This window comes from Colias eurytheme, chromosome 11, assembly GCF_061535395.1.
Source record: "Colias eurytheme isolate Ceu_HAF_F1 chromosome 11, ilColEury1 Martin Lab GWU primary, whole genome shotgun sequence".
In the NCBI taxonomy this organism is placed as follows: Eukaryota; Metazoa; Arthropoda; class Insecta; order Lepidoptera; family Pieridae; genus Colias; species Colias eurytheme.
This window is the reverse complement of record NC_142990.1, coordinates 11,160,181-11,175,556: the sequence shown is the minus strand read 5'-3', so window position 1 is coordinate 11,175,556 and position 15,376 is coordinate 11,160,181. Positions and strand designations below refer to the sequence as shown.

Sequence of the window (15,376 nt, the reverse complement as noted above, 5' to 3'; positions counted from 1 at the left end):
ATGTCCTTTCTCGGGTATCACAATATATCCATACCAAATTTCATGCAAATTGGTTCTGTAGTTTAGGCGTGATTGAGTAACAGACAGACAGACAGAGTTACTTTCGCATTTATAATATTAGTATGGATTTTACTACCATATTATATAATAAATGAAACAAACAGCATAAACACTTATCATTTATTAATGTATAAATATAATTAAATTAAGCTTACAACAGTCACACACTCACATTTCTTAAAATTACAAAATAATATATTGATACTTAATTAACAGGAGATTTTTATGTGTTTAAATAAATAATAGGTATAAGAGTAAGTATTTAGGAAGAATCATATCACTACATAGTATAAAACAAAGTCGCTTTCTCTGTCCCTATGTCCCTATGTATGCTTAAAGCATTAAAACTACGCAACGGATATTGGTGAGATTTTTTTAATAGATTCAAGAGGAAGGTTTTAGTAGGTATATAATTTATTATGTTTTAGACAAAGCGGGCGAAGCCGCGGGCGGAAAGCTAGTTATTAATATTCGTTACATTCTTAAGTTAGATAAATAGATTTTATACATTGTTACACACATAAGACACATTGGAATAAATTACCTACTAAATATAGTAGCATTTTATAATAATTAGCAAGTAGCAGTATATGTGAGTAGAAGTCTATTTCCAGATTACTATGATGTAAATCTCGAAGGGCATGATGAAATTAAAGCGCGTCACACACGGTGAAGATACTATAATATTTTATCTTAAGATACTGTTATATTTTATATTACAGTTTGTGTCAGTGTTTCGGGTCATTTGTAACAGGATGGCGGTTCTACAGGGGTTTTAGTACGCAATGACAAAAAGAAAAATGATGGTCAGAACGCTGATACCGGATACCTTAAGATACTGTAATATAAAATATAACAGTATCTTAAGATAAAATATTATAGTATCTTCACCGTGTGTGGAGCGCTTAAAGAATATTATAGTTCGAGTATTTGGACGTGCGATGTGATTGGATTATATTTAGACTTTATGATGCAAAGCTCTATTTAGAGCTCATATGGCTGCTGTAGACGGGTAGAGTAAACTGTAGAGTGGACTAGCATACTACTCTACCAGTTCTTAGTTCTCTTCCAGTTTTAGTAGAGTAACTGTCATACTGCCACGGTGCTAGCCAATCTACTTTACCAAATTTTAGAACTCTACTCTACCAATGGTGTTTGCATTAGTAAGTAGGATAGTTAGTACCCTACCGCTCTACTCTACCCGTGTACAGCGGCCAATAAAGCAAATAGAGACCAGGGCACATAAAGATTAAAAGATGAACACAGATTAAACAGCGATATAATTAGCTAGGTATTCGATCCAACAAAGAATAGGTTTGATTCAGCGCATTGTGATTGCACAGGCATTATCAAACAAACGAATAATCCAATTTCAGTTAAAAAATAATGTTTATGCAAAATTTGATGTTAGAATAAAGCAGAAATTCCTTAGTTATTTTTCATGCATTAGACATTATTATTCACACATAAAGGTCCAACCTCTCTAACCTTTCTCTTAGTAGAAGTGCAATATACCATCGAGATACTCAAAAGGAACACAAAAACGTATAATGGGCCCTCTTCACAATCGAGAGCGTTGGCCCAACAAATGATCGGCGATGTTTGCTGCCATTACGGCGATTGTGAATAAACAATGACGGCGGATTATACATTTAGGCCCTCCACACTATCGTGATTACCTCTACTCGCCCAACGCTGCCCATTGTGAAGAGGGCCCATATGAAGTCGAGTCGCAATGTCTCAATACATACTAAAATAAAATCTTCTAACTACGCTATGATCGTACAGCAGTCCTTTCCTCATAACGAGCCCTTACCAGTTGCTGAATATCATTGTTCTCACTTTTCTCAACAATTCCGTTTTCTTCCTTTTTGGCCTTTGGTTTTCTGACATACGACTTGATATAGAAATCGAGGAAGAGGATTAGCATGAAGGTGTTCTGAGGTAGAAAGAGAGCTGCCGTCCAGCGCGGGAAGCCACAATTTGGCACGAATATGATGCTGCCCATGTGGACTACGTTGTGGAAGAACTGTATCTGAAACAGATGAGATTTATTGAATACTAGCTGTGCTCCGCGGTTTCACCCGCAGCGCTCCGCTTCTTTTGGTCTCAGCGAGATGATAATATATAGCCTTCCTCGATAGATGGGCTATCTAGCACCGATTTTTCAAATCGGACCAGTAGTTCCGATATTAGCGCGTTCAAACAAACAAACAAACAAACTGTGAATTTCCTATTGTTCGGGCGGATCCTATGACGTTTCGTGGAAGAAAATGTCCTTTAACTATAGATAATTTATATGTGTAAAAATAAAAATAAATGAATAAAAAGAGTAGGTCAGTAGGCACTAGGCACTAACACTAACTAAGGCCTGTTGTTTTTAACATTTTAATGTAAAATAAGTATTTCTACCATAAAGCGTTAACACACACATTTGCAGTCTCTACAGTGTGACTGTCAAAACGATAATTTTGTATGGAGTGTCCGGGGTGTGGTTAAATTATATACTTAAAATTTTATAATTATATATAATTAATAATTAATTTTATAATTATATTATAATTATATTCCTAAACTATATACTTAGTACAAAAGGTCAAAGAAAAATTTTATAATACCGCGGTGACATAGTTTCTAAAAAGCGAGGCTCAAAGGGAAGCCAACATGAATTTTCATGACAACTTTGCTCAGATTAATGCTTGTTATCCTTGGAAATTATTTTGAGAATTATAAATTAAAATATTCAGAGGTCACATGTTACGTTTTAGGGACCTGATATAAAAATTTATAAGAAAAAATCCAGACCTATAAAAATTACGTAGTCTCTGCTCAGTTTTAGTTGTTTTTCGCACGTTCAATTTAACGCATGAGATTTTCCCTATTAAAATTCCTAATTTAAGCTGTTCGCGTCTTGCGACAGGATTATCCTTCCTTCTTATGTATGTTTCATTTTGCAAAAAATTATCAAAATCAGTTCAGCCGTTTTGCCGTTAATACGAAACATGCACATACACATAATTATTTGACCTGTAAATGCGTTTAACTATTTACCAAATACTTTGTTAGTCAACAGAGCAATCATTACTCTCAAATATATTATAATTTTCATATTAATCAATATTTTTATTAAGATTTTTGAAGCGAAACTTCTTTAGGTGCGTTGTGAGTAAAATTTCAAGATCGCGTCATGGCAATACCGTCACGTCATGGAGTAAAGCGACGATTTTGGTATCTTTGAATATTGCCAAAGAAGTTTCACTTCTGAAACGTGTGCTCGGCACACACGCTGTTTTTTGTAGTGAACAATCAACTTAAAATTTCCTTTTTATACAAATACTAGCGGTCCGCCCCGGCTTCGCCCGTGGTACATATGAAAAATAGATGTTGGCCGATTCTCAGACTTACCCGATATGCACAGAAAATTTCATGAGAATTGGTCCACCAGTTTCGGAGGAGTATGCAGTCTAACATTGTGACAAGAGAATTTTATATAAGATTATAATTATTACTTACAATTTGCAGCTGTGTAATATATTTTTTCCACCAGAGAGAATTCTTCACACTCGGGAAAGCTACCGTTAGAAGATAGTACGAATACATAACTACGTGAACGAATGTATTGATCACGCCAACCATAGTTCCGTGGCCACCTGGAAATAAAAAATATATTTTTTATTATACGTGGAAAATTAAAAAAAATCTCGTATTTTCTATCTATTATTATCTACTAGCTTTCCGCCCGCGGCTTCGCCCGCTTTGTCTAAAACATAATAAATTATATACTAAAACCTTCCTCTTGAATCACTCTATCTATTAAAAAAACCTCATCAATATCCGTTGCGCAGTTTTAAAGATTTAGCATACACAGGGACATAGGGACAGAGAAAGCGACTTTGTTTTATACTATGTAGTGATACGGTTGGATTTGTTTGCGCTTGCGTTATAAAATCACTGTTTCCATCAACTATGGATTGAAGAGGAACGAAGGCAATCTGACAAACATACGTTATAATAATAATAAAAAGTTCTTTAGAATTGTATAAAGGTATTATGGAGGGTAGATAAAAGATATATTATGACAATCTTGGTACAGTGGCGCCACCTTTGATAAATTTGAGAGATATTTTTTCATAAGAGAGCCTTTTGAAAGTGGAAATTATTTGGGATTTATTGAAGTGAAACTTCTTTATCGGGGCTTGAAAAAAATTTAGTGCAACATTTTTTCGTTACTCGTGACATTTTTCCGTTATGCGCCATCTTTTTCTTATCCCTACCACGCGTGATTCGACGTATTTCTGTAAAGTTGCATATTATGGTAAATTATTTTTTGAAAAATAAGGTCATAAAGAAGTTTCACTTCTTACATGTGTACACTAGTACACGCACGCATTTTTTTAACACCACTTATCTATAAGAACATGACTATTAATAAGGCCATAAAATCACCTGGAAAATAAGTAGCAGCACCCCACGACAGAATTACCATACCAGTGTGATGATATACGTGAAGGAATGATACTTGATTGAACTTCTTTCGAAGCACGAAGAATATCTGAAAATTAACAATTAAACATAAGAATATAATGTTATCAGATACTTAAAGGCTTAGGGCAATATTTTTTTTAATAATAAATATATGTTTCAGGACAATTTTCGCTCACGACACGATCTGATCCCATACTAAGCTTTCGCTTATGTTATGGAAACCAGGTGGCAGATAAGATATAGATATATAATTTTAAAATAAATACATATACAGATAATTAACACCCAGACACAGAGCAGACATCTATGTTCATCACACAAATATTTGACCTGGGTGCGAATCGAACCCACGACCTCTGGCTTGGAAGGCAGGGCCACTACCAACCAATCCAACCAGTCAGTCTAATATAATAATATATAAAATTATATAATATATATAATATTATATAATATATATAATATTATATATTATATTAGAAAAACCGGTTGAACCGGTCTAATATATATATAATTATAATACTAGCGGTCCGCCCCGGCTTCGCCCGTGGTACCTACATGTTTAAACTATCCTATCTCTGAATTTGGATCAAACTGCACATGGTGTGCGAATTTTATTATAATCGGTTAAGTGGTTTAGGAGTCCATTGAGGACAAACATTGTGGCACGAAGTAAAAAGGCTTAAAAAGGTGTAGATTACCAACAAATCATATTTTGACCTTCAAAAACGGAACACTAACGCGAACGCACACACGATTAGACGTAAAAGATGGCATGATTCAATTCGATTTTTGTTAACTTGTAAAATGTAATATTTAACAGTCATGAAATAATTAATCCCACCAAAAACATTTTCATGTAAAATGTTGCCAAGACGAGCCCATATGACTCGCACTGTCAAAAAGTTATCAGATCTCATGTAGAGCCAAGCTTCTAACACTACACGCCCTAACTCTACAAGGCCTAACTTCACAAACTCTACACGTTAGTCAAAATATGTGGCTTGGCCATTTCGCTACATTCACATCGGCGTAAGGTGAAAAATTAATTCACTGTTCATTACTTTTGTGTTATACAATAGTTCTTGTAGTAACGAACGGCCAAGCCACATATTTTGACTAAGGTGTAGAGTTTGTGAAGTTAGGCCTTGTAGAGTTAGGGCGTGTAGTGTTAGAAGCTTGGCTCTACATGAGATCTGATAACTTTTTGACAGTGCGAGTCATATGGGCTCGTCTTGGCAACATTTTACATGAAAATGTTTTTGGTGGGATTTCATTTCTTTTTGTAGGTTGTTTGTAACATTTTTTTTTTAACAAGGAGTACCTATACATATGTATATATATCTAGGGGAACCAAGTTTTAGATTATTAGATTAGACCTCTAGCGTCATCAAAATTTAATTTAAAATTACAGGTCTCATACAAACTCCCATCCCCTAGTTTAAGGGGTTGGGGGATGAAAGTTACAAGTTTTATAATTTTTTTGTTGTTTGTGTGCTAATACTAGCTTACATACAAAATTTCAGCTTTCTAGGACATTAGGAAATACCTTAAGAATTTTGATGATCATCAGTGAGTCAGTGACGAAATTAGCGTTTTTTAGATATAAATAAAATCTGAAGTATAAAAGCTAATGTAATTAAAACTTAATATGTTCAATAAGTCCGCTATTGACAATATATCCCGAAAATTTTGTTGATCTAGCATAATCCAAACCCAAGTTATAAGGGTTCAAAAAAACGTCGAAGCGCTTCGAGAAAAGGTAGGTAGTGCCCGTGCGCTTCGCTTGGCTTGTCTTGGCGGGGGCACTACCGTGCCCCCAGATAATGTAAATAGTTCTTATGCGCAAAGGCCGAGGTCAGTTAAAATCGTCAAAAAATGTATTGAAATTATTAATTTATTCATACACTAGCGGTCCGCCCCGGCTTCGCCCGTGGTACATGTTTACGTTTTCTCTACATAAGAACCATCCTCTTACTTCAAGGAATATAATAAAAAAAGAATTATCGAAATCGGTTCAGCCGTTCTCGAGTTATGCGCTTACCAACACATTTTGCGATTCATTTTATATATAAAGAAGATTACAAAGCATAGTTCTTACATTTTATACATTTTAATTGTTATAATATTTTTCATATTTTTAATGTTCTCGAAAGTTATAATTTTACATTTCCTTTGTTGGTAAGAACGGCTTCCGTACATATAATAGTACTTATTGCCTCTAATTTTTTTGTTTATTGTGTTTAGTATTTTCTAGTGTTTGATTTTACGCGAGTATTATACAGAATTAAAGACTTTTTAACGGATTTTAAACGCGATTTATTCATTATATTATTTTACACGTATACGTACGCACGTCTCTCATACATCGGCCAAACAAAATGAAGCATTGCTAACCGACTGAAGGAACACATTGCGGATATCAAGCATCAGTGTGACAAGAAGTCTGCGGTATGTGAACACACACTGGACAACAACCACTTCATAAGGTTTGACCAACCACAAATCTTTGCCAGTGAAAATAAATTATTTCCAAGACTTGTGCGCGAGGCTATAGAAATAAAAAACATCCAAATTTCAATAGAGAAGATGGTTTGAAACTTTCTATAAGCCCCGCAAGTTGATATTGCGATTGGCGTGGCCATCTTGGTGACGTAGTCGACGTCGACCCGTCAGTACCGTTTGCAAATTCAGCCCGCGCTAATTATCCTGTTTTATTGTTGAGTTATATTGTTGTCGGTTTTTTTTTTTTGTAAGGAATAAATCGCGTTTAAAATCCGTTAAGTCTTTAATTCTATTGTATTTATATAATATTCAATTTTCATACTACTTGGTATAGTGTAGGTTTTAAGGATATTTTTTTGGTCAAGCAGTTTTTGAGTCAAATTATAACAACCTCAAAGACAATCAAAATTTTCCTCCTCATAATATACAGTTATCTTACCGTCCGCGGCTTCGCCCGCTTTGTCTAAAACCCAATAAATTATATACTTAAACCTTCCTCTTGAATCACTCTATCTATTAACCCTTGGCATGCCTGGTGGGCATAAGTTACACTCTATGCCTGGTGGGTCTCTCAGACCCCGATTTTAAAATGGTATTTTTTTCTATAAATTTTATTATGTAAGGTGATTTAATGATTCAAGACGCATGCTTAAAGGGCAAAAAAGAGATAGTAATAAAAATCACATTAGAAATTAATCAACTTTATTAAAATATTTGAAATTAAACTTTAACTCACATTTTTAAGCAACATTTCGTGACTATACCTTTGTTAACATATAATTAGTATCAAAAGTAATGAGATCATAATCAGACTTTAATCCAATGTAGGGCACTATCATATACTTAATCTAAATAATAAAATAATTAGTCTTCATCACTTGCATTTACACTTTGTAAAGCTTTGGTTTGGTAACACTTTGCGCATGGAAAAATCGAGTGGTCAAGACAAATGTGACAACTAATTGTCTCACAAATGTACTAATGGATGGACAGAGGCACCTCCATTTCAGTATCCGAAGAGGTGGAGCCTGCATCATTTTCTTCCTCCTCAATCAAATGCAACTAAGTCTTCCTCATCCAACTCTTAGAATATTAAACGAGCTATATCCTCGTCTGTTAGTTGTTTATTCATGATTAAACTGAAAAAAACAATAAAATAGGATAATGTAATGTACAAACTAATATTATTTAACGCCAAATTCCAATATTTATAAAAAAAGAAAAATAAATACTTACAAAATAAAGTCACGCCGTATGCCTGGTGGGGTCTGTGGGACCCGCACGCACTTTAAGCACATCCTTTTACGCCCGTAGCTCGCCTCGGGCTGAGGAAGTGGGCGGAGGGCATTCCGCGGTTAGTAACGGCCAGCTACTAAAAACGGTGAGGCGCGAAATTCAAATTTAAACGAACTACAACGGTTCGCGCGTTGGTGTGGGTCTGACAGACCCTACCAGGCATGCCAAGGGTTAAAAAAACCGCATCCAAATCCGTTGCGTAGTTTTAAAGATTGAAGCATACAAAGGGACATAGGGACTGCAGAGAAAGCGACTTCGTTTTATACTTTGTAGTGATAGTGATATCGTCTATAAATCTATATTTGCAAATATTGCTCATCCTTTTTACAATATTAGTTATAGTGTAGTTTGACATCTGTACATACAAATATTTCTAGATATTCCTAGGCCAAAATCAAAGGGATTTACATTTTATACATTTTTCAACGTATAAAACCGTGGGTTAAACCATTTCGACCTCAATTACCAAACAATGTCTACTCGTGTATATAAATCTTTATTTCCAAGTAATTATTTTAATTTTCATGGCACTTGTATAGTATAGGAAATTTTCTGTACTATTTTTATAGCATGTTTTGTTTGGTTAATAAATAAACGCAGCCTTTATTTTTTCAAATAATAACTTGGCTACTGAGCCAAGTTAAAAACCAGACCATTTTTAAATCGGATTGTCTCGCGCAGATTTTTAGGAAGCATGGATAATTTCATTCATTTCATTTCATTTCATTTCATTTCATTTCATTTCATTTCATTTCATTTCATTTCATTTCATTTCATTTCATTTCATTTCATTTCATTTCATTTCATTTCATTTCAATTAATTATTATTTTTGTTAAAACATTTTAGATGTTTAAAATATTGTGGTTAAATAGAAAATGGGAATTTAAAGTATTTACGCCGAAATTTTCAGAGCCTCAGCTGCAACTGTTTTCCTTATAAGAAACTCAATTTTTTTAGTTGTTTATTTTGATAACTATGACATAAAATATCATACTTCCAAATAAGAGCAAAAATAAGGGATAAAATATAAAAAAAACTAGAGGTCCGCCCCGGCTTCGCCCGTATATCGCAATAAAAGGTAGCCTATGTCCCTTCTCGGGTATCAAAATATCTCCATACCAAAGTTCATGCAAATTGGTTCAGTAGTTTAGGCGTGATTGAGTAACAGACAGATAGACAGAGTTACTTTCGCATTTATAATATTAGTATGGATGTTACAAAAATCGAAATCAAGATCTTTTTAAGAGCAGACGAAGAGGCGTTAGTAAACTAGTAATAAAATATATACGTCAGCACTTTTTATTTTATAAACAAAGCGTGCAAGGTTAATGAACTCATGTTGCATAATAATACATGACTCGGCCTCGATTTCGTTTACATATTCATCTATAATACTTCTATACTAATATTATAAAGAGGAAAGGTTTGTTATTATCCTATTAATATTATAAACTAGCGGTCCGCCCCGGCTTCGCCCGTGGCACATGTTTACGTTTTCTCTACATAAGAATCATCCTCGTACTTCCAGGAATATAATAAAAAAGAATTATCAAAATCGGTTCAGCCGTTCTCGAGTTATGCGCTTACCAACACATTTTGCGTTTCATTTTTATATATAAGAAGATGTGAAAGTTTGTATGGATGTTTAATTACTCTTTTACGCAAAAACTACTGAACCGATTACAATGAATTTTAGCACACATATAGAGGGTAACTTGTATTAACACATAGGATAGGTTTTATCCCGGAAATCCCACGGAAACGGGAACTATGCGGGTTTATCTTTGAAAATGCGGGCGAAGCCGCGGGCGGAAAGCTAGTGTATGTATGTATGTAACGTTTTCACGCTTAAACTACTGGACCGATTTCAAAATTCTTTCACCAATAGAAAGCTGCATCTTCACTGAGCAACATAGGCTATATTGCATTTTCAAAAAAATTAGAGATCCTTACCAAAAATGCAATAATGTAATCCAAGATGTAAAAAAATCCTTAATAAAAATTCTGTCATCACGTGCGCTGCGGAATCTATTCCTTGAAGTACGAGGATGGTTCTTATGAAAAAAAAACGTAAACATGTAGGTACTACGGGCGCAGCCGGGGCGGACCGCTAGTATAAGTGTGCCGATTCAAGAGGGTTTTTTTGCGGGGGTTTATTTTTAGAAAAACACCTATCGTATTCATAATGATGAACGACTTAATGAAATCGTACATATTTCTTAATAAATATTGAGTTTAATTTTAACAGAAACTAAATATTTTCTACCAATAGCTAGTATTAAATATTTTTTTAATTATTTAATTATTACCTATTCTAATGTCAAATTATTTAGTGTAAACAGGCGAAGAGCATTCTTAGTGCGTTTGAAAAGACTATATGCAATGTTCTAATACTGAACAACACTGAATACGAGTTTTCGTTTACACTAAAAGATCACAAAAAAATGCTCTTGCTCTAGCTCCAGCTCAATGTTCGTTTGATGTAAATGCACCTTAATAATGAAATGCTTGACGACATTCTATTATTTTGACATCTGTCAACCCGCACTTGGCCAGCGTGGTGGAAAATGGCCTGTATCCTCATAAGGCCCACGTCCCAGCAGTGGAAACATAATATTATATGGACTGATGATGGTGATGATAAGACACCATTATACCTGATCGATGCTTACCGTGTCCATAAGGTCAATTATCTTCAGCAGAAAGTAATAGTACACCAAATTGGCCATCGCCAAGGCGCTTTCTGAATTAGTAGGATCAACTGGTTCGCATATCCACTTGTATTTAGATGTCCAGATCCGTACCCCCTGAAATGACGATTATTGAGATTATAACAAGAGTTATGAATGTCACTCATTAATATATAATGAAAATATACAGGGTGTCCCACTATCGGTATTATAAGTGCGAAGGGACTTGTTGTTTTGCATACACTGAGTACGTAAAAAATACTAAAACAACAAAATTACATCACAAATGTTTTTTCGAAATATATTTGCAAGATTTCTGTCCTGCCAAAAATAACTCTTAAACACACTTACACATCCATATATTAATAATTTTAATTCAAATAATATTAAAAAAAATCGTCAGTTCATAATTCAAACTTCGAAATTTCACAAAATACTTACGGCTATAAAAAGATACGCACAAGCAACTACTTGTATTGCGTTATATACGATAAGGGTCCGCTCCAAATTAAAGGGCTTTCTATTCTTCATCCACTGAGGACCCCATTTGAACACGAATACAAGGTACAGGGCCAGCATTGATATTCCAAGGTAGGGCTTCGCTAAAAGCGGCCATTCTTTCGTTCTGGCATCTGAAAACCATACATATAACATCAATAATAATGTTAAATCGTGGTTTTCTTACAAGTAAGGTTCCTGTTTAGTTCCTGAGATTAGCGCGTTCAAATAAACAAACAAGCTCTTCAGCTTTACATTATTAGTATAGATATTGTACTGAGGCTTATTTTCCATTAATTAATAATGATTATTCATACTAATATATAAAGTATGAAAGGTCAATCACGCAGAGAAATTTCCACAATACGTTACAATTTTGTTTTATTGAATTTATAATTACCAATAATCTACATGAAATATTATGATGTGAATTAATTTTCACTATTCATGCTTAAAAACTATTTAAGATACATTTGCATAATATCACCAAGCAAACAAATGAATTTAGATTTATAGATAGAGTTATTCAAGAGGAAGGTTTTAGTATAATATAATTTATTATGTTTTAGACAAAGCGGGCGAAGCCCTGGGCGGTGAGCTAGTATATTATAAATGCGAAAGCTTGTGATGATGGATGTATGTTTGTTACTTTTTTACGCAAATGATACTGAACCGATTACAATGAAAAATCGTAAATGATAATATGAAGGTAGCTGAATACCCAGAATAAGACATAGGCTACTTTTTATTCCGGAAAACCTACAGGAACGGGAAATATGCGGGTTTTTCTTTACAAACGCTGGCGAATTACCGGGCAGCAATCTAATAAATGTACATAAATATCATCTACACAAGGTAAAGTATTATATTATTTTATAACAAAAAATAAATCCACTTAAAATTGTCAGAAATAAACAAAATAGTAACGAGAACACGGAACATGGTTCTCCCTATCGAAAGTTCTGTGGTGACAACTGACAAACATATAAACATATAAAAGCTGAACGATTTGTATGTACCTATAATGCTTCGTGAAACTTAAGTGAAGAGCCTAATAACTACTTGATTATTAAATATCTTGTTTCATTTTTTTTAAGCTATTGGCATAGTTTTTATCTCAGACTTTGAGCGGGGCGACCGAATGTAAAAATTCCGTAACGAAAAAACCTAACACCCCCACTCCGACCGGCACAGCGATGACACTTTTTATGCTATGCAATAGCTTTACCGCGGAGGTCTCTGAGTGTCACACGTCTTTTTTGTATATTTTACTTCTTCACTTTACCACTCAACAATGGGGATATGTTTAATGTTTATCATTTATCAATATTTATTTTACTTTTTAAGTTTTTAAGCTATTGCATAGCTTCTATCGCGGGCCTTGAGCGCGGGGACCGAATCCAGAAATTTAGTAACGAAAAACCTCACGCTCCCCACTCTGACGGGCGCGGAGGTGTGGCTTGAAGGCATAGCATGCAATAGCTTTACCGCGGCAGTCCCCGTCCCCCGAGTGCCACACGTCTTTTTTTACTTATAAATTATAATATATGCCAATGCTATAAAATAGTAGTCACTTAATGTAAATAGTTCATACGTAAATTATTTGTTTAAAATTCGGGCATTTAATGTACCTATTTCATTTCACTTTTAAATGATCTTGAACACTGTTTTATGACAAATTTTGTCCAGTAAATAGATAACATAAGTATTTAATTAGTTTTTTGTATAATTTACTTAAAATCAAACATTTATTCATTCCTTCGGAAGGTCTTTTGAATGCCGAAATTATTTAATTTAATGCAAAATGTGGGCATTTCTCATATTCTTCTTATTTTAAGCCGCCCACGACTATGTACGTGCATCCCCGTTTTTCCCCGTTCCCGCAAGAATTTCGGGCAATCCTTTCTTAGCGGATGCCTATGTCCTAACATCTACCTGCATGCCAAATTTCAGCCCGATACGTCCAGTGGTTTGGGCTGTGCGTTGATAGATCACTATATCAGTCAACATTGAGTTTTATAGAGGTATTATATATAGATGTTTTGTACTATAAAGCATTATAAAAAAAATTATTAATATATAATAAATTAAATCCATACTAATATTATAAATGCGAAAGTAACTCTATCTGTCTGTCTGTTACTCAATCACGCCTTAACTACGGAACCAATTTGCCTGAAATTTGGTATAGAGATATTTTGTTACTCGAGAAAGGACATAGGCTACTTTTTACCCCGGAACATAGGATAGGTTTTATTACGGAAACCCCACGGGAACGGGACTATGCGGGGTTTTCTTTGACTGCGCAGGCGAAGCCGAGGGCGGAAAGCTAGTACAAAATAAGTAATTGTTTTTTGTATGATATTATAATCTATATTATTATGTCACGATATAAAATAATTCTATAACATATTTATCTTGAGGCTTAAATATGGATGTTTAAGGAACTCGAAACATAAAATCTTACAGCATTCATCTGACTAAATTTTTCTTGGTTCTAGACCAAATGGTTAGTAATAAGAAAAGCTTTGAAAAATTATTTTATTATTTTATAGGCTCAAGAAATTTCTCATCAATTACTATAATAATACATAATAATAGTATGATATTATGTTAAATCGAAATCGAAGATATAATATATGAAACTTTTAGTCATAATTTTTATCTAAACTCTATATATTTGGTTAATTAAAGCCTCCGCTTAAGATTTACCTAAATAACCGCTAAAAGTTTGAAAAACGTAAAAAAAATGGTACATATTACTTAACTACGGTGACTGGTATTATTTAAAAGGATAAAATAATCGATATTTGATTATATTTAAATTAAAATAACTTCAAAACAAGTAAATAGTGTCATATTATATTTAAGACTGAAATAAAGGTTTATTTCATACATATTATGTTCAGAGTGATTTTTTTCTGTTATTCATAACTACTTCTAATATTTTGCACACAATTGCTACAGTAAAAAAAAGGCAAAATAATATAATAAATATTGCACTATTAGATTGTCTTTGTCACGATATTTTTTATTATTCAGTCAAAATAGAATCGATTTCGATTCTTTTGTTTTCATGAATTGCATTAATTCCGAGGCAGATTAAAACAAAAATATGAAAAATTATAAACACTTACCAGCCAATTCGTCAAACAAAAAATTGTATCCCACAAATAACTTCCTAATTAAAAGTACCATTTTGAAAAATAATTTTAATTATTATAAATACACCCTTCCTATTGCCAACCAGTGCTGTACTAAACAAAAAATAAGAAATAGTTCGACTTATCGGCCCAGTCTACATATATTTACATTTACTTTATAAATTCACTTCATTAGTAATTTTTTCTACTGACTCATTGAATTACTTTGTTAATGCAGACGAATTCAAATTATTACTTCGCTCTTAATGCTTTGTTCAGTATAAAAAGTAAACAAAAAAGGTCACTGACTTCCCTTAATTCGAATTATACTATGTTTTATTGGATTTGTATTTAGGTATGCTAATCTGTGCTTTCATACCTAAATAACTAACTATCCCAGACGTCTTTTTTGTGAGTAAAAACATAAAAAAATCCTTTCTTTGTGCGACAAAAACGTTTAAAATTGAACTGCACTGTATGGTGTGCGAATTTTATTATAATCGGTTAAGTGGTTTAGGAGTCCATTGAGGACAAACATTGTGACACGAGATTTATATATAACTAGCTTCCACCCACGACTTTGTACGTGCATCCCCGTTTTCCCCGTTCCCGCAAGAATTTCGGGAAATCCTTTCTTAGCGGATGCCTACGTCCTAACATCTACCTGCATGCCAAGTTTCAGCCCGATACGTCCAGTGGTT

General features: G+C 33.8%; 1 protein-coding gene across 1 annotated transcript; it reads right to left on the bottom strand.

Moving 5' to 3' along the window:
* Positions 1–971: 971 nt before the first annotated feature.
* LOC149904874 (very long chain fatty acid elongase AAEL008004-like) lies at positions 972–14,767 on the bottom strand. Its single transcript, XM_090106979.1, has 6 exons — positions 14,670–14,767; positions 11,476–11,666; positions 11,017–11,151; positions 4,507–4,612; positions 3,574–3,710; positions 972–2,095 (listed from the first exon to the last, which is right to left on the bottom strand). The coding sequence occupies exons 1-6, from the start codon at positions 14,728–14,730 to the stop codon at positions 1,835–1,837; spliced, it is 891 nt and encodes a 296-aa protein (XP_089963105.1). The 5' UTR covers positions 14,731–14,767; the 3' UTR covers positions 972–1,834.
* Positions 14,768–15,376: the final 609 nt, after the last annotated feature.

What these genes read in the sequence shown, in the direction of transcription:
- LOC149904874 (XM_090106979.1), bottom strand. Translation starts at nt 14,730, where the DNA reads ATGGTACTTTTAATTAGGAAGTTATTTGTGGGATACAATTTTTTGTTT. An exon ending in TTTGTTTGACGAATTGGCTG is followed by an intron (nt 11,667 to 14,669) that starts GTAAGTGTTTAT and finishes TATGGTTTTCAG; the next exon opens with ATGCCAGAACGAAAGAATGG. An exon ending in ATATTACACAGCTGCAAATT is followed by an intron (nt 2,096 to 3,573) that starts GTAAGTAATAAT and finishes CATCTGTTTCAG; the next exon opens with ATACAGTTCTTCCACAACGT.